General features: G+C 38.1%; 1 protein-coding gene across 2 annotated transcripts; it reads left to right on the top strand.

The window, feature by feature from the left end:
* Window positions 1-5,733: 5,733 nt before the first annotated feature.
* LOC112188745 (cyclin-A2-4) lies at window positions 5,734-12,858 on the top strand. Of its 2 annotated transcripts, none has more exons than XM_024327930.2 (12): window positions 5,734-5,873; window positions 7,074-7,437; window positions 7,780-8,044; window positions 8,834-8,970; window positions 9,519-9,611; window positions 10,237-10,370; window positions 11,125-11,200; window positions 11,595-11,671; window positions 11,759-11,792; window positions 11,907-12,056; window positions 12,147-12,281; window positions 12,424-12,858. In XM_024327930.2, the coding sequence occupies exons 2-12, from the start codon at window positions 7,132-7,134 to the stop codon at window positions 12,475-12,477; spliced, it is 1,461 nt and encodes a 486-aa protein (XP_024183698.1). In that variant the 5' UTR covers window positions 5,734-5,873; window positions 7,074-7,131; the 3' UTR covers window positions 12,478-12,858. The 2 variants fall into 2 exon arrangements, with proteins under 2 accessions (XP_024183698.1, XP_024183700.1); XM_024327932.2 differs by having other exon boundaries at window positions 8,837-8,970.
* The last annotated feature ends 3,033 nt before the right edge of the window (window positions 12,859-15,891 follow it).

A 15,891-nucleotide genomic window follows, 5' to 3' on the forward strand; every position in this document is an offset into this window, starting at 1 on the left:
TACCCAAATACCTAAATTGGTATCAACGTGATACTTCCGTTCAAAATTCTGACGGCACCGTTTGTTTGCTGACGTGACAAGCACGTGGGCCCAAAAAAAAAGTGAAATGACCAATTTACCCTTTTTTTGTTAATTCATTTTTTTCCTTTTCTTTTCATTTCTTTTTCTTCCTTCTTCTTCTTCTGGGATTTTCTTCTTCTTCTTCTTCTTCTTCTTAGGGTTTCGCTGCACCAAGTAGCTTGGGGCTGAAGCTCCCAATCGAACTCGATATCGGTCGAAGAACCTGCTGGTGCTGGGATGATCAACGACCCGTCGGCATAAATTGGGGCCGCTGAGTTGTTGAGTGAGACGAGGCGTTCAGCCGGAAGGTACCTTGAGAGAGTGGTCGTCGAGGCAGAGTACGTACGGTCTCCGAAGGGAAGGCTGTCCAGTTCTAGGGAAGCCATATTAGTTATTCTTCTTCTTCTTCTTCTTCTTCTCTATCCTCCTCTCTCTCCCCTCTCCTTCTCCTCCACCCAAACCATCACTAACGCCACCGAGATCCTCTCCAATTCCTGCTACAAATCCATCTCCCCCGCACTCTTGTGGATTAACCACCTCCTCCCATTGCTTTCCCTGTCTGATCACTCAAGTCCTTCCCATTCGGCACCAAGATCGCTACCATACTCGACGACCACTCTCTCACGGTACCTTCCGGCTGAACGCCTCGTCTCGCTCAACAACTCGGCGGCCCCAATTTACGCCGATGGGTTGTTGATCATCTCAGCACCAGCAGGTTCTTCGACCGGTATCGGGTTCGATTGGAAGCTTCAGCCCCAAGCTACTTGGCGCCGCGAAACCCTAAGAAGAAGAACAAAGAAGAAGAAGTAATAAAAAAGAAATGAAAAGAAAAGGAAAAAAATGAATTAACAAAAAAAAGAAGGGTAAATTGGTCATTTCACTTTTTTGGGACCCACGTGCTTGCCACGTCAGCAAACAGATAGCGCCGTCAGAATTTTGGACGGAAGTATCACGTTGTTACCAATTTAGGTATTTGGGTATCACATTGATACTTTTGAGAGTTCGAGTATCAAATTGGCTTTGACAAAATAGTTTGGGGACGGTAGATGAATTTTTCTAAAAAAAAGAAGAAGGGTAAATTGGTCATTTCACTTTTTTTTGGGACCCATGTGCTTGCCACGTCAGCAAACAGACGGCGCTGTCAGAAATTTTGGACGGAAGTATCATGTTGATACCAATTTAGGCCTTTGGGTATCACATTGATACTTTTGAGAGTTCGGGTATCAAATTGCCCTTGGAAAAATAATTTGGGGACGGTAGCTGAATTTTTCTCCAAATAAAATAGCAACTAAATGTCTAATATGTCGATTTATTATCATATGATTTTACTTACATGGTAACTATAAGCATCGCCATGCCCGATCATAACCATCCCTTTTAAATCCACATTGATTTTTCCCTTGAAAAAAAAAACTCACTTTTTTTTAGGGCAATGGAAGATAAATCATTAATGAAAATTATACATTCTTTCCCAGTCAACCTTGAAGGATCCGAGGACCCCTCATATTACAAATTGATGCTCATATAATAAACGACTAAATCCAAAAAGCGGATACTCAAAATACTAAAGTCTGAAAGATAAATGCAAGAAAGAAAATACAGAAATAATATTCTGTACTTCTAATAACCCTAAAATGAACCACTACCTTGACCAACTTGTCGCCTAAGACCTTCCTGGTGTACGTCGCAAGAACCAAAGCAATCACAGCACAATGTAGGGGTACTACTCCTAGCCAGACTGATAAAGGGTCTCTTGCCCCGAAACCTCCGCAAGTGGAGCCTCAGATCCTCCCTCATATGAAACAGAGCACATGGACTCTGATTTAGCCAACTACGATATAGTAGGGATGGCCTTTGGTGTGTTCCTCCGACCACGAGGTTTGCCACGCTTCTTGTTAACCTTAAGGGTTGTGGTGATGGTGACTTCGAAAAGCTCGTCAAATGAGAGCTCCAACCCTAAATTCTCAGGCTGCAGACTTGCAGGAACTAGAGCAAGGCTATGTTGGGCCATCTTGCCCTCTTCCCATGCCTAATCCTCCCTTGGACTCCATATACTGGCAATCTGACCTGAACTCAAGGAATCGATCATCTGGCTTAGATGTAGTCACCACCTCCGGCAAAGGCTGAATTTGCACTTTCATTTTCTTCAGTAGATTCGGGAACCGAAAAGCGGGGAAGAGAGAGGGTTGGCTGAACATTTGCCCTAAAAACTAGGAGAGAAAGAGCAGATCCCGCCGTTGGTCCTTGAACCAGACCCTTAATTGTCCCCGCTTCCCCCTTCGCCTCTCTAGGGCACCTCTCCCTTCCATGATTAATCATGGAACATAACATTATCCACACCTACCAAGAAATAGGGATGGCAATGGAGAGGGTAGGGTAAGAGGATTAAATTACCATCCTCATACCTGACTTCATTCTACATCCGCTTACCCGCCCCAATCCCTATAATAAGAAACTGGGGATTCCCCATCCCCGTTCCCATTAGGGATTAGGTCCCCGTACCTACCCCAATCCCCGTTAACAATATTACTAATTTATTAATAAAAATTCATTCAAATAATTATCGATTGTAAAGTATGAAGTTAAAATCAAACATCAACATAAAATAAATTTTTTTATTTCAAACAAACAAAAATAAATATAAGTCTCGCTTAAAAAAAAAAAACAATAAAAGTCTGCATTCGACAAAAAAATTCCACAATCAACTGCTTAGTGTAACCTAACAACATACTCATTCACTAAACAAGGTGAATTGAATAATATCAAAAATATATTGACAAAAAGATGAAGTTTATACATATATATATATATATATATATATATATATATATATATATATATACAGATCTTATCCAGAGCGAGGCATCGCTTTGAAATTTCAGAGCGAGGTTAGGGTTTAGGGTCACTTTTCGGTCGCATATCCACATCTTAACCGTTCAGTTTCTAGGTACTAATGTATAGATCATCTCTACAAAATTTCAGCCAAATTGATGGTCTTTAAGGTATCTAACTCGCTTAAACCAATGGACGAACTGAATCTGTCCAACCTGAACCGTACTAGCTTTAAGGCAGTTATCAATGTCTTAACGACCATCAATTTGGCTGAAATTTTGTAGAGATGATCTATACATTAGTACCTAGAAACTGAACGGTTGAGATGTGGATATGCGACCGAAAAGTGACCCTAAACCCTAACCTCGCTCTGAAATTTCAAAGCGATGCCTCGCTCTGGATAGGATCTGTATATATATATATATATATATATATATATATATATATATTAGATAATTCTTATTGGGTGAGTATGGGGATGGGGATCAAAATACCATCCCCACCCCGTACCCGATTTCCGAATTTAAATATTGGGGATCTCCATCCCCATTACCCGATTTCCCCCAAATTTCTCTCCATTAGGGTCGAATACCCCATGGGTACCCTACCTTATGGGGATTATTGCCATCTCTACCAAGAAATCTTTCATACCTAAAGTGCAAGGTAAGGACGTCCACTAGTGAAACCCTAACACTTTGATCCAAAAGCACCAAATCATTGATTAACAACACAAGTCAAATCCTCGCTACACCATGGTGCACCGCAATCTAGTCCACATGCAACACCTCACTGATTGTCTCCCTAACCAGTCGACTGGTGGCCTCAGTTAGGATCGCCGGCAGAAGGCCTTGCAGCTCCACCCAGATCCAAACAAATTCCAACCTCACCGCTGCTATTTCAGAGAAGCCATCGTAATCATTAAGCAGGACCACTGCTCGCTGAAAGCCCCAAGGACCACCCTTCTTCACCCTAGCCAGATCACGTTAATGAGCGAAGATGAAAAAAATGTGGTTAACCTTCCCCGAAATTTGGAGATTTTCCAAGTCTATCGGCTCTTCATCATCTTTGAGCGACAGTCAGGTAGCAATTCTGGCAAAAAAAAAAAAACCACATCGATTTTCTGTCACTCGAAATTTTTTGAAAACACTCTTACTATTTATAGATTTACGCACATAACAATATGTGATTGAACGATGGGACAAATCTAATAGTCTGACTGAAGATTATATCTAGAATTTCACATATCGGGTGAATTTGTTCCTTATGCCTTTTTTTAGTTGCTAAATTATATATGTTGCTCACCGTCTAGGCGTCTATACACTATCTTTTCAAATATGGTCCTAAAAGTCATATTTATTGTAAACTCATTAAACCTTGTTATTACTGGTCTAGCTAGCACTATGATGAGGAAGTTGTCAAATTTCTTTGTTTCCTTTTTTAGTACATATCCATGAAACCCTTTCGAATTTTCAAATAGACATGATCTCCATTAAATCAAAAGGTGTCGTGTGATTGTCTTGACCTCTAACCTAATCTAAAAGTTTTACACTCTAGCACCCAACTTGAGAAATGAAGCAAATTAAGTGCTATTCCTTAATCAAGGGTGGGGCTTACTTGCTCTAACTAAGAAGGGGCCTAAATTATAGGCCAAAAAAGTACTTAACAACTTAATACTTGATTAATCAAAAGTATTTAAAGAATGTGCAATCACGTTACATATGGCAAAGCATGGAAAAATGCAAGAAATTACGTTATATTGAGATAAAGTATTTTTGATTCATTATAAATGTAAATTAATGTCCGACACTGACTATACATATACTCGTTTTTTTTTTTTTTTTTTTTTTTTTTTCCAGTATCAAACATATATCCTAAGTTTCTTGCATTTGAACGATCTTACTTTGAATACGTACATATAAATATAATAAACCATGGAAAACTGAACACTCATATAGCTCAAATTAGGTAGGGATATTCCTATTCTAATGCATTTTGACATTTTCAAGCAATTTAAGTTGAGCATTTTAAATTTGAATACCATACCTCTAATTTTAAAAGAGACACAACAAAAATGATATAGGATTTGATCCACGTTTTTTGGTTTAAACTTTAAAATGGCCAATGCAACATTTTGATTTTTGGCAAATCAATCTTCCCCAGTTTTAGGAAATGTGCTGATTTATGTTTTAACAAACCACATCGATTAACAAAATACCACAACGACAACCTCAGTTGTTCCTTTATCGAGAAATTATTAGGAGTATTACCATACATTATATTGACTTTAAGTCATTTCACTCATATAGCATATGTTTATTATCGATTATTTTCCTATTAGAAATTCCTAGATTTCATAATCTAATAACTTAAACCCCAAATGGAAAAAATCTATTGTTGTCCGATTTTTGTGTTTTAACATAAACTCTAACGATAGTTGAATGAAAGGAGACAGTGACACCTCTCATATTGTGTATTAGAAACTTACTCTTTTGAGTCCGAAATACAAATCAACAAGTTAACTTTAATTTTTTATCCACAATTTTTTGTTTGACTTGGTTTCTTCTCACCATTTTCCCACTGTAAAATTGCATCTTCATAATAGTCAACCCCATTCAAAAAACAAACCCCCCCCCCCCCTCCAGATCTTACGCCCAAGAAGGCTGAGATAATCAAACCGTAAAGAGATTAAAAAACCAAAAAATTAATCCCACCACCACTACCATCAATGAACTGTCAATTTAACCTTTTATCCCGGTCAAACAGTCAACACACCATGGCAGAATACTCGATAATCTATTTAATTGGTTTTCGTTTTCTCATTTTTAATTTTCCTTCTTTACTGTTTCTCACACCTTCCTCAGTTTTCAAATTGTTACCCCATCCCGCTCACACTTTCCTCTCTCTCTCTCTCTCTCTCTCTCTCTTTCAGTCTCTCTCAGCTCAGGCTCTCCTTTCTCTCAGAGCTTACAACACAGATTCAGGTCAACCTCCAAGCAATGCAGTTCACAATTTGTGTATTTACTAATGGGTTTTGGTCATTGTCATGGTTTTGTTCTGGGGACAAATCGATTAGGGTTTTCTGGGTTTGTTGCTATTTTTTGAAATTCTTCAACTTTTGGGTCGCTGATGCGGTTCTCAGTGTACCCTTTTGTTCTTGGAAGAAAAGGAAGTGAATTAGTGCTTCAAGAACCAATCTTTCTTATTTTGGAGTGAATATTTGAAGGAAAAGAAGAAGCTCCCACTTCACTGAACTACTGGAGTTGATTTTTTTTTTTCCCCTTTGGTTTTACGTGAAAAGTGAAAACTTTGCAAACTGGGTCTTGCTTCCTCTTATGCTAATTCATGTTCTGGGTGTCAATTTTGGAGAATGCTGAAGATGTTTCAGAAATGGGTTTTTGACTAAAATGGTTTTTTTACCTGGAAGAGCTCAGCTTGATGCTGAGAATTTAACTCAGCTTTTGGGCCATCTTATGTCTTTTGGTCCCCATTTCCATCTGATCTGAGTAGCTGAAATTCAAACATTCAAATTGCAGTTCTTTTGCTCAGCAACCTATTTTTACTTTTCCTAAATTTTCATTTTAATGCACAGCTTGATTGGTGTGTCCAGAGTAGAGTCTAATGAATTCTCAAAGATATTGGGTTAAGAATGTTACACATTTACATCCCTCATTATTGTATCCTTTGACCATAGAATTCTTGGGTGTTCTGGAAACATGTTGAAATGAATACCAGATATGATGCCCAAACTGTTGTCAATGTGTCTATCTATCATTTGAATAGAACTTTGGGTTTGATTAGAAGCAATCTGTTCAGTTGATCTGTATTGTATTGTGATAATAATTCACAATTTACTAGCTCTCCATATAATGTGGCTCTTTTGGTGGTTGTTGAGAAAACTTGTATAGCCATATGTGATTTCAAACTTCCTTTGTTTTTGAATGAGTAACTTTTTTTTGTTCCCAGCATCATAGTACACAAAATGCAGGCTCTACTATATTGCATTGATCACATACTTATCATGATTTTGAAATTGCATAGGTTTTACTTTGAAGTTGCATTACAACACACCTGGAGATCTGCTTAGAAATTTCATGCTTCCTGATGTCTCCATCAGTCTTTTTGTAGTTTACTACTATTTGGGATTGTTCTTGAATTCATTTGGCCCTTTGGTTTTGCTTCAGGTTACATTGACTGGTTCCATTTAATGTGGTGGGCTGTTCGTCTCTCAGTCCAGCAAATATGAAGAGACAGAATCTGGCCACTGCAAATGTGAAAGAGTTTCCTGGCCGCATAACACGTGCTCGAGCTGCTTCATTAGATACATCCAGACAGTTTCCCCCATTAAAAGCATGCACACAACCCAAGCAGCAGAGTCAGAAGCCGGCTTTGCGTGTGAATCCAAAGAGAGCATCTGTGGATGAGAACAACGAGAATGAGGCTGGTAACGCATGCATCCAGCATAAGAGGAGAGCAGTGCTGCAGGATGTAACCAATACTTTCTGTAAACCTTCATATGGGGACTGCTTCAATGCAACCAAAGTTCAGGTCAATATGCTATTAATTAGATTTTTCAGAATACAAATTCTGGTATTATCATCAATATAGGATAAATGCAATAACACACTTGGTAGTGCAAGCATACTGCTAATTTTGGTTAACTGAATGTTTAGCAAATTCAGAGACAATATCGGTTTGCAGTTCTTTGGTTGATCAAAATCTAGTAAGTATACTTGAAGGATTATTGTCAGGAATCTATAACGTCCACTTATATCAGTGTCTTTCTTGTAACAAGGATTAGTAAGTAGATATTTCTGTTCCAAGATCTTTTATCTCTCTATTTTCCTGCCTCAAGAATCTGAACTCCGCCTCTAATTTTGCTGAATGCAGGCTAAGAAAAGAAAGCCAGCTAAAAGAGGTCAGGCAAGGGTCACAAAATTGACCCCTTCGATTGCTGTAGATTTGAAAATGGAGGTTGTGCATGAAACAGTAAAAACAGAACTTAAATCGGACAGATTTATGCATTCAATGAATTTGGAAGATGGTGACAAACTTTTTCATTCGGCTACCTTAAGTGGGGATGCTATTGCTATCCATCAGTTGGAACATCAGAGTTCTGAAGTGGATTCAAAAGTCCAAAGTTGTCCTAATAAAGGTTTGCTTTTGTTTTCTCACCTCGAGCATGTATAATAAACGCTTGAGTAGAAATCAATGGAAGGTTTAAATAGTGAAATATATTGACACCCTTACCAAGATATACTTTGGGATTGAGCACACTTGTCCACATTGTTTTAATTACACCTACTCATACCTAGAAAGGATAATAAACTGAGCTAGCATGGGTGAAATTTGTTATTCTAAATGTCTGGAATTTGAAATGGTGGAGAGTTCAAGGAGCTCTATGAGCTTGGAAGGCCTAGTTTGAGGAGGTTTCACCACCAGATATTGGTTGTTTCTCCTTTGAGCAATCTGGTCTATTACTAGCAAGTAGCAACTCCCTGTGGTACACTTTTCAATAGAACATACCTTAGTAACTCAAATCCAAATCTAAAAGCTTAAAGAGTACATATGACTAGAACCTTCCATACTGTTCTGCTCATATTCAAGATAGTTATTGCTGATTTATGGTTTACCAGTTTGAAATAAGAATTGGAGAACGGTAATTATTCACCGAAAGTCATCTTAAATCAACCATCAAACAACAAGAAGTCGGTAGGGGTTCAACATTATCTAAAAGTTAGCATTCTGCAAATCTTTTTCTCTTCTATTGCCATGTAAGGTAAAATGACAATTCTCATTATAATGCAATTGATCTATGTCATTGCAATACAATGCTTTATGTGTTACTCTGAGTACTAGATGCCAAATGCTAATGTTGCTTTTTATCTTGTTATATGTCCATCATATGCAGTACTTTGTGACCTTTACTATTAAATTGTTGCAGCAGACATTGGTAACCTTTTGATGAACATGATCACATTGAGTAACCCGGATATTGTTGACATTGATGCTGGTCACAAGGATCCCCAATTGTGTAGCCTCTATGCCCCTGATATCTATAACAACTTACGTGTTGCAGAGGTCTGTGCTGTTCATGTTATACTTTGTTTGTGATAGAAGTTCCATTTTCTAGTGCCACAACTATATATTCAATTTTTTATTACAGATTTACAGTGGATCATTAATCACTAGTCATCTATGCCACTCAATTATGAATATCAGTGATGTACATTTGATCAGCTAGTTTACCAAGCATAACTATCTCAACCAAAACGACGTAGTGCCACCAATAGATTCGTGATTCCCAGCAAGTTATCTACGCTTTTTTTCATACGATGTTCTGTTCGATATGCCTACTACTTTTTCACGAGTTTTAATATTGAATTATGAACATATCCCATTCCCTTGATTAGAAAATGATAATAAAATGCTCTTCCATGCTAGCTTGATACATGTGATTGTGTGGAATTGCATGTTGAGCTAAAAATTAGAAACTTAGTACTCATTCTGTTTCCAAAATGCTTGCTCATGCTTAGGGGTCCTATGCTAGGATCTCTCATCTTTTATCCTCTTCTCCATGTGACAATTGATTAGATTCTTTTTGTTTTTTGTTTGGTTTGTCTTGACAGCTTTCCCGAAGGCCATTTCCTAGTTTTATGGAAACGACACAACGCGATATCACCACAAGTATGCGGGGTATTTTAATAGATTGGCTAGTGGAGGTTAGCTGCTTTCTTCACCTAATATTGGTTATATGGAGCTCATGTATCTGATTAAGCATCAGGCTGGAAGTTATGAGCCATTTAGATGCTGCTTTCCTTTAAAATTCAAGCTGTATTACTGAGGATAGTCCCATATTTTCTTTTTTCCTATTTAGAGGAATTATTCATTTTGGATGTTTTAAATTCCCTGGTCCACGTTGTAATGTTTGGTTCAACAATTGCTGAGTGAGATGCTGGAAGTTAATGTAGCTTTATGTCCGGTTCTTGTCCTTAATGCAAAGTTACGCGCCCCCCCAAAAAAAAAAAAAATTACCTGTGCTTTCCTTTTAGAACTAAGTCAGTATCAAATGGGATTACATGTTTAAACAGATTTACCTAATATTGTTAACCTGCTTCTAAGATAGTTCTATCTTGTAATTATTCTTCACATTGCTCAACTTGTTCAGTTAATTATACACAGCTTGCACAATAAGTCTTCTATGAACCTTCTAATTCTGTTGCAGGGAATAGTTATACCCATTTGTGCTTTCTATTCTGCTATTCCACTATGAATTGCTCATTATGCTTTTTCAAATGTATGGATCCTAATACAAATTGGTTGCTGATAAAATAGTCTTGGTTTCAGGTGTCAGAGGAATATAAGTTGGTGCCAGATACACTTTACCTCACAGTATATCTGATAGATTGGTTTCTTTCCAAGAATTACATTGAAAGACACAGACTTCAACTGCTTGGCATCACTTGCATGCTGATTGCCTCGTAAGCTTTCCTACCTATGGCTGATTTAACTTCATTACTTCTATCAAAATTTGATTTAGATCTATTAAGAAGGTCTATCAGGTGTTTTCAGTACTATTAGGTTGATTGAAGTAGAGATAATTCTTAATGAAACCACTCATTCCCTAACTGTGTTAGCTTTTACCACCTACTGGGTTGTCTCAAATGGTGTATCCAAGCTCTTTGTGCAGGATGAACTGAGTTTGGTACCACCAATCCCCATTCCCACTTGTTAGTTGGTTGCAAGGTGCATTGTGGGTTGCACCTATATTTCTCTCTATTGCATCTGTCTTCCTCTCCATGTGCAGGACGGCTGTACATGAGGGATGGTGTTAGTTTGATACATCGCTAGCCTGTTCCCCAACATCTTCAAACTTTTGAGGATAGTGGTTGTCTAACTTGTTCAAGATTGCTAGTTTCCTTTAGGTCAAGGCCCATTAGATGGGGAAGAAAGAGACCTATGACTTGTGTCTATATAGAGTATAGACGGCATTTGAATTCAACCAAATGAGTTTGAGACATCATTGCTGAATTTCTATAAATAATTCCTAACACAACATAGATATGATTATTTGTGATTAAAGAATAATATGATCAATTCAATTCATTAATTAGGCTTTTCCGAGAGATCCTAAAATTAGAAGTTTCCAGGCATTACTTAACTAGATTTTCAAGCCAAAATTTCTAACGAGTTGTTTGACAGATGACTAATGTGGTTTTCCTCTGTGTTTTGAAGGAAATATGAAGAAATTTGTGCACCACGTTTGGATGAATTTTGTTTCATGACAGACAACACTTACACGAAAGAGGATGTATGTCATTGCCCCTTCTTTTTCTTTCGCAATAGGCTGTTATGAATTTTAATAACACTAAAAAATTGTTAAAGCCAAGTGATACTGAATGAGTAAATGCATGGTAAGGGATGCTCCTTAATCAGTATATTGTCCAGCTGCTATACACAAATAGATGAGATGAAAGAAATCTGGTTGATTCATGCAACTCTAATGCCATCGGTTTTTGTGACCTTTGAGACCCTGTTAGCAGTGTGAAGAAGCAACAGATGCCTTTTGTTAACACCCACTTTGTAATTATTATTTTAAAACCTGTGGTAGAACTTTTGTTTGTTTATGTGTTTGTTACGTTTTTAAGGTTTCCATTTGTTCTTTCCCTGTCATATTTTTCCTTCATTAATAAAGAAAGTGGCAGGTATTGCAAATGGAGAATCAAGTCTTGAAGTACTTAGGCTTTCAGCTTTTTGCACCAACAGCAAAAAGTTTCCTCAGGTACTTAGGTGTATATGATGTAAGGCATCAGTGTTGTTTCTAATTGCAATGTACTATTGAATATTCCTAATACATATTTGTTTTCAGGAGATTTCTTTTAGCAGCACAAGCTTCTTATAAGGTAACATGATTAGTTAAAGCTGCTTTTAGCGTTGTTTGGAAATGCCATGCTCTCTTTGTTTTGACCTTGGTTTGAAGAATGACTTACATATCTATCTCCCCAAAAATATTCCAGAGCCCTAGCCTTGAGCTGGAGTACTTGGCCAATTATCTTGCCGAGCTAGCATTGGTTGACTATGGCTTTTTGAAGTTCCTACCTTCAATGATTGCTGCATCAGCTGTGTTTCTATCCAAATGGACCTTAGACCAGTCTAGTCACCCATGGGTCTGCCTTTTTCTCCCTTCTAGTTTCATTCTTTTCTTGTACATTTTGATTATGAACTGAAATTAATAACTTTGATTGTAACTCTTGCAGAATCCAATCCTAGAACACTATACCTCTTACAAGCCATCAGATTTGAAGATTCCAGTTCTTGCTTTGCAAGATTTGCAATTGAACACAAATGGCTGTCCTCTGAGTGCTGTACGAATGAAGTATAAGCAACTAAAGGTATCAAATAGCGAGTATAAAGAAGAAACTAGTACTGCTTTATTTGTAGTTCTTCTGCTTATAAAGAAGAAACTAAAGGTATCACCCGCATCATTAATACCAGACATATTATTTTCTATTGATGTGGTTATTCTTCTGGCAGTTTAAATCCATCGCGGCTTTATCATCCCCAACGCTTCCTGAAACACTATTTTGAAGACAAGTTTCAAGGGACAACTAACAGCTACTGAGATTCATGTACTTTTCGGAAGAAGTTTCCTCTAAATTTTGTCAATCACTCCATGAGGTTGTACCTGATGTCTCCTTTCCAGTTATATTCATTTTTTTGCCCAGTTTCTTGAATTCTTGTTTATAGATTTTCTGACCCGGGTTTGTGCTTCATCCAACCTGTGTCTTAACTAGAGATGTATGGCCACTAGGTATCGAACTTGGATAGATAACTTGTTAATAAATTTAGCACGTAATTGAGATGTGACCACGGTTTAATTCAGTTGTAAAGTATTCACGACCGTAATTACTGAAATGTAATTTTTGCTGCCAAAGCCTTAATCTATATTAACCAATTTTTATTTGCACACCTAGTCTTCTGATATTTTATGAATGTTTTATTACTGCATTGTAAGAACTGAGTGTTGATAATGTTGATGCTTCTGGGTTCAATTCACTTGGATGTTGAAATGCTCCATTTTTGTTTTGGGTGTGTAACCACTTTCCAATTCAAAACCTATTAAATCGGTAGAAATGGAGAGTTATACAACGGTAATAAATTACTCTAAGGATATAAGGGTCTTGCTTCTTTGGCCATAATTTGGAAACGTTGGATCAAATCTTAAAAGGATAGTGTTATTTCTATGAACATTTGGGAATTGTTTCATTGCAGCATCCCCTGGAATTGCTTCTTTGTTGCTGGTCTATGGTATATATGGAAATGGAGGTGCTAATGTGTCTTTTGCCATGGCTTTCAAACTCTCCCATGGCCAAATAATTTCACTCATGAGTTTCCGACCGTGTATTTTGAAGCTAATATAGTGTCCAGCTCTAAATCTGACAGATAAATTACCAGCTCAAGGGGAATTTCCCTACTACTCAATTGATGAAACTTGGTCGTAGTTGTCTTTCTGCTAGTTTCACTGCTACAAATGCTCTACATGAAAATGCAGATTTATTGGAAATGAGTTCATCAGAAGTTGTTATCATTAAGTTTTTAAATGTCTATTAACGTACGACGTTAAATATGAAAACGTTTATATTATAACTAAGAGATTAGTATGGTCTCACCTGATATCGAAGTGCCTTTACCTCCGCTGCCTTAGACGGTGCAAGGCTTCGGAGGGGAGCGATGTCCCAAGGTGTCCGTCGGAGGAAGACATTCGCCACCTGAGAAGAGACATCTCTAGTAGAGAACATATTGGACAAGTTGAATTTTGCACTCACAACTGTTGTTTGTGCAGTGAAAGTTTTGCGTTGATACACTTTTTTTTTTTTGAGGTAAAAGGAATTATATTAATGAATACGATTCAAATCGTACATGAGGGCATCCAGTAATAAGTCTGGAGCATTGACAAACCATTCATGATTGACATTAGACTCAAATCCGTAACTGGCTAACCTATGAGCTACTGTATTGGCCTGTCTAGAAACAAACCTGATACTAGTACCTGCACTAACAGCTAGCAATCCTTGCACTTCAACCACCAAGGCCCTGAGTGGAGATAAATCCTCAAGTTCATTGTGAATAGCCACCACTACGACCTGACAATCGCTTTCAATGACAGCGTTAGTAACTTCCAGAATTTGCAACAGCTGTAAACCATGCTTCAGGGCCAACAACTCAGAGTGTAAAGAAGAGCTTACAAACTCCACCTTATGTGCAAATGCAGCAAGGAAGTGCCCTTGTGCGTTACGTACAACTCCCCCTGTACCCCCATAAGGAACATTTGGTAAGAAGGCCCCGTCTACATTCAGTTTCACAGTATCGCCAACAGGAGGATCCCATTGCTTTTTTGTCATCTGTCGACAGCGAACTGGGCTAGCTACCAAGTTAGCTTGCAGGTACTCATCATACCATGCTAAAGCTGATGCCACGATACCTGAGCTGGATTGGGATTGATTTCGCCAGAGAATGGCATTGCGGTTTCTCCACAGACTCCATAAAAGAATGAGCAACTTATCAAAAAGAGATGAAGGCAACGAGGTTGTTCTCTCCAACAACCAATCTTTCCAGGATAAGTTAGAAGGAGAATTAGAGAAGGGAGGGTTTTGCCATATCTCCCTAGCAATGGAACATTCACGAAACAGATGGTCAATAGACTCAGCAGCTTGATTGCATACCACACAATGAATCACACCTAGATATCCCTTCCTTGTCAAAGCCACCCTAGTAGGAAGAAGATTGTGAACTGCCCGCCAGCCAAATATGGCCACCTTTTTCGGAACATTGGCCTTCCACAATGACTTCCAAAGTTGAAGGTAAGGATCTCCACTTGAAGGTGCAGCAAATACATGTCCAATGGAAAATTCCCGGGCTATCGTATAAGCAGACTTGACCAAGAACCATCCCCTTTTATCATACTTCCAAGCAACCTTATCGGGGCCGAACCTCCTGCTGAGGGGAATAGAGAGTACGTGCATGGCGGTCTCAACGTCAAAACATGCATAAACTGCCGCTTGGTCCCATGACCCAGTACTAACCTCAATCAAATCCGAAACAAGTTCAAAAACAGTGTCCAGTGGTCGAACTATGGAATGAGCAGCCACATTAGGGATCCATTCATCTTCCCAAATATTAACTGAAAGACCATTACCAATGCGCCAAAATAGGCCAGATTGAAGTATTGGTCTGGCTTCCATGATACTACGCCAAGAATAGGACGGACGATCACCCAAACTAGCTGTGAGAAAGGAACCAGTAGGATAGTAAAGAGCTTTGAATACCTGAGCCACAAGGGAGTTTGGGTTGGACAGAAGCCTCCACCCTTGTTTGGATAACATGGCAAGATTATGAGCGTAAAGGTGTTTAAAACCTAAGCCCCCACTTTTCTTTGGTATACACATGCGTTCCCATGACCTCCAGTGAATCTTGCGTTTGTCGTCAGTACTTCCCAAAAAAAACTGAGCACATAATTGTTGCAGATCATCACAGAGGGATTTATGGGTTCCTGAAGAAACTGCGTTGATAGAAATGAAAATATAGCAAAGTGCTATATTTGCGTTGATATGGGTTCCGGATCATCACAGAGGAATTGTTTCTATGGATAGTGCTATATTTGCGTTGATACACTTTGATAACTCTTATTCTACTAAAAAATCGATTTCCTTCCGGCAAAACATCAATTTTAGTTTGTTTAAGTTGATGAAACTTGATCTCGAGGTGACAAAAATCAAAAGACCATCTAGGTAATTAATTTAAGAGTATTAGGTTGCTAAGAAGAAAGTTACTAGGTCACGATCATCTATTTATCATTTTTCATAACAGTGATGTTCATCTGGTCACTAACTGACTAAGAAAATTATGCTCTATCACCATTAGATGTAAATCTAACGTTAGAAAACAAAATAACTCAATTTAAACATAATCTTTTCTATCATTGAATCACATTCAATCATAGTT

Source organism: Rosa chinensis, chromosome 2 (assembly GCF_002994745.2).
Source record: "Rosa chinensis cultivar Old Blush chromosome 2, RchiOBHm-V2, whole genome shotgun sequence".
In the NCBI taxonomy this organism is placed as follows: domain Eukaryota; kingdom Viridiplantae; phylum Streptophyta; class Magnoliopsida; order Rosales; family Rosaceae; genus Rosa; species Rosa chinensis.

What these genes read in the sequence shown, in the direction of transcription:
- LOC112188745 (XM_024327930.2), top strand. Translation starts at nt 7,132, where the DNA reads ATGAAGAGACAGAATCTGGCCACTGCAAATGTGAAAGAGTTTCCTGGC. An exon ending in TCAATGCAACCAAAGTTCAG is followed by an intron (nt 7,438 to 7,779) that starts GTCAATATGCTA and finishes TGCTGAATGCAG; the next exon opens with GCTAAGAAAAGAAAGCCAGC. An exon ending in ACACTTACACGAAAGAGGAT is followed by an intron (nt 11,201 to 11,594) that starts GTATGTCATTGC and finishes AGAAAGTGGCAG; the next exon opens with GTATTGCAAATGGAGAATCA.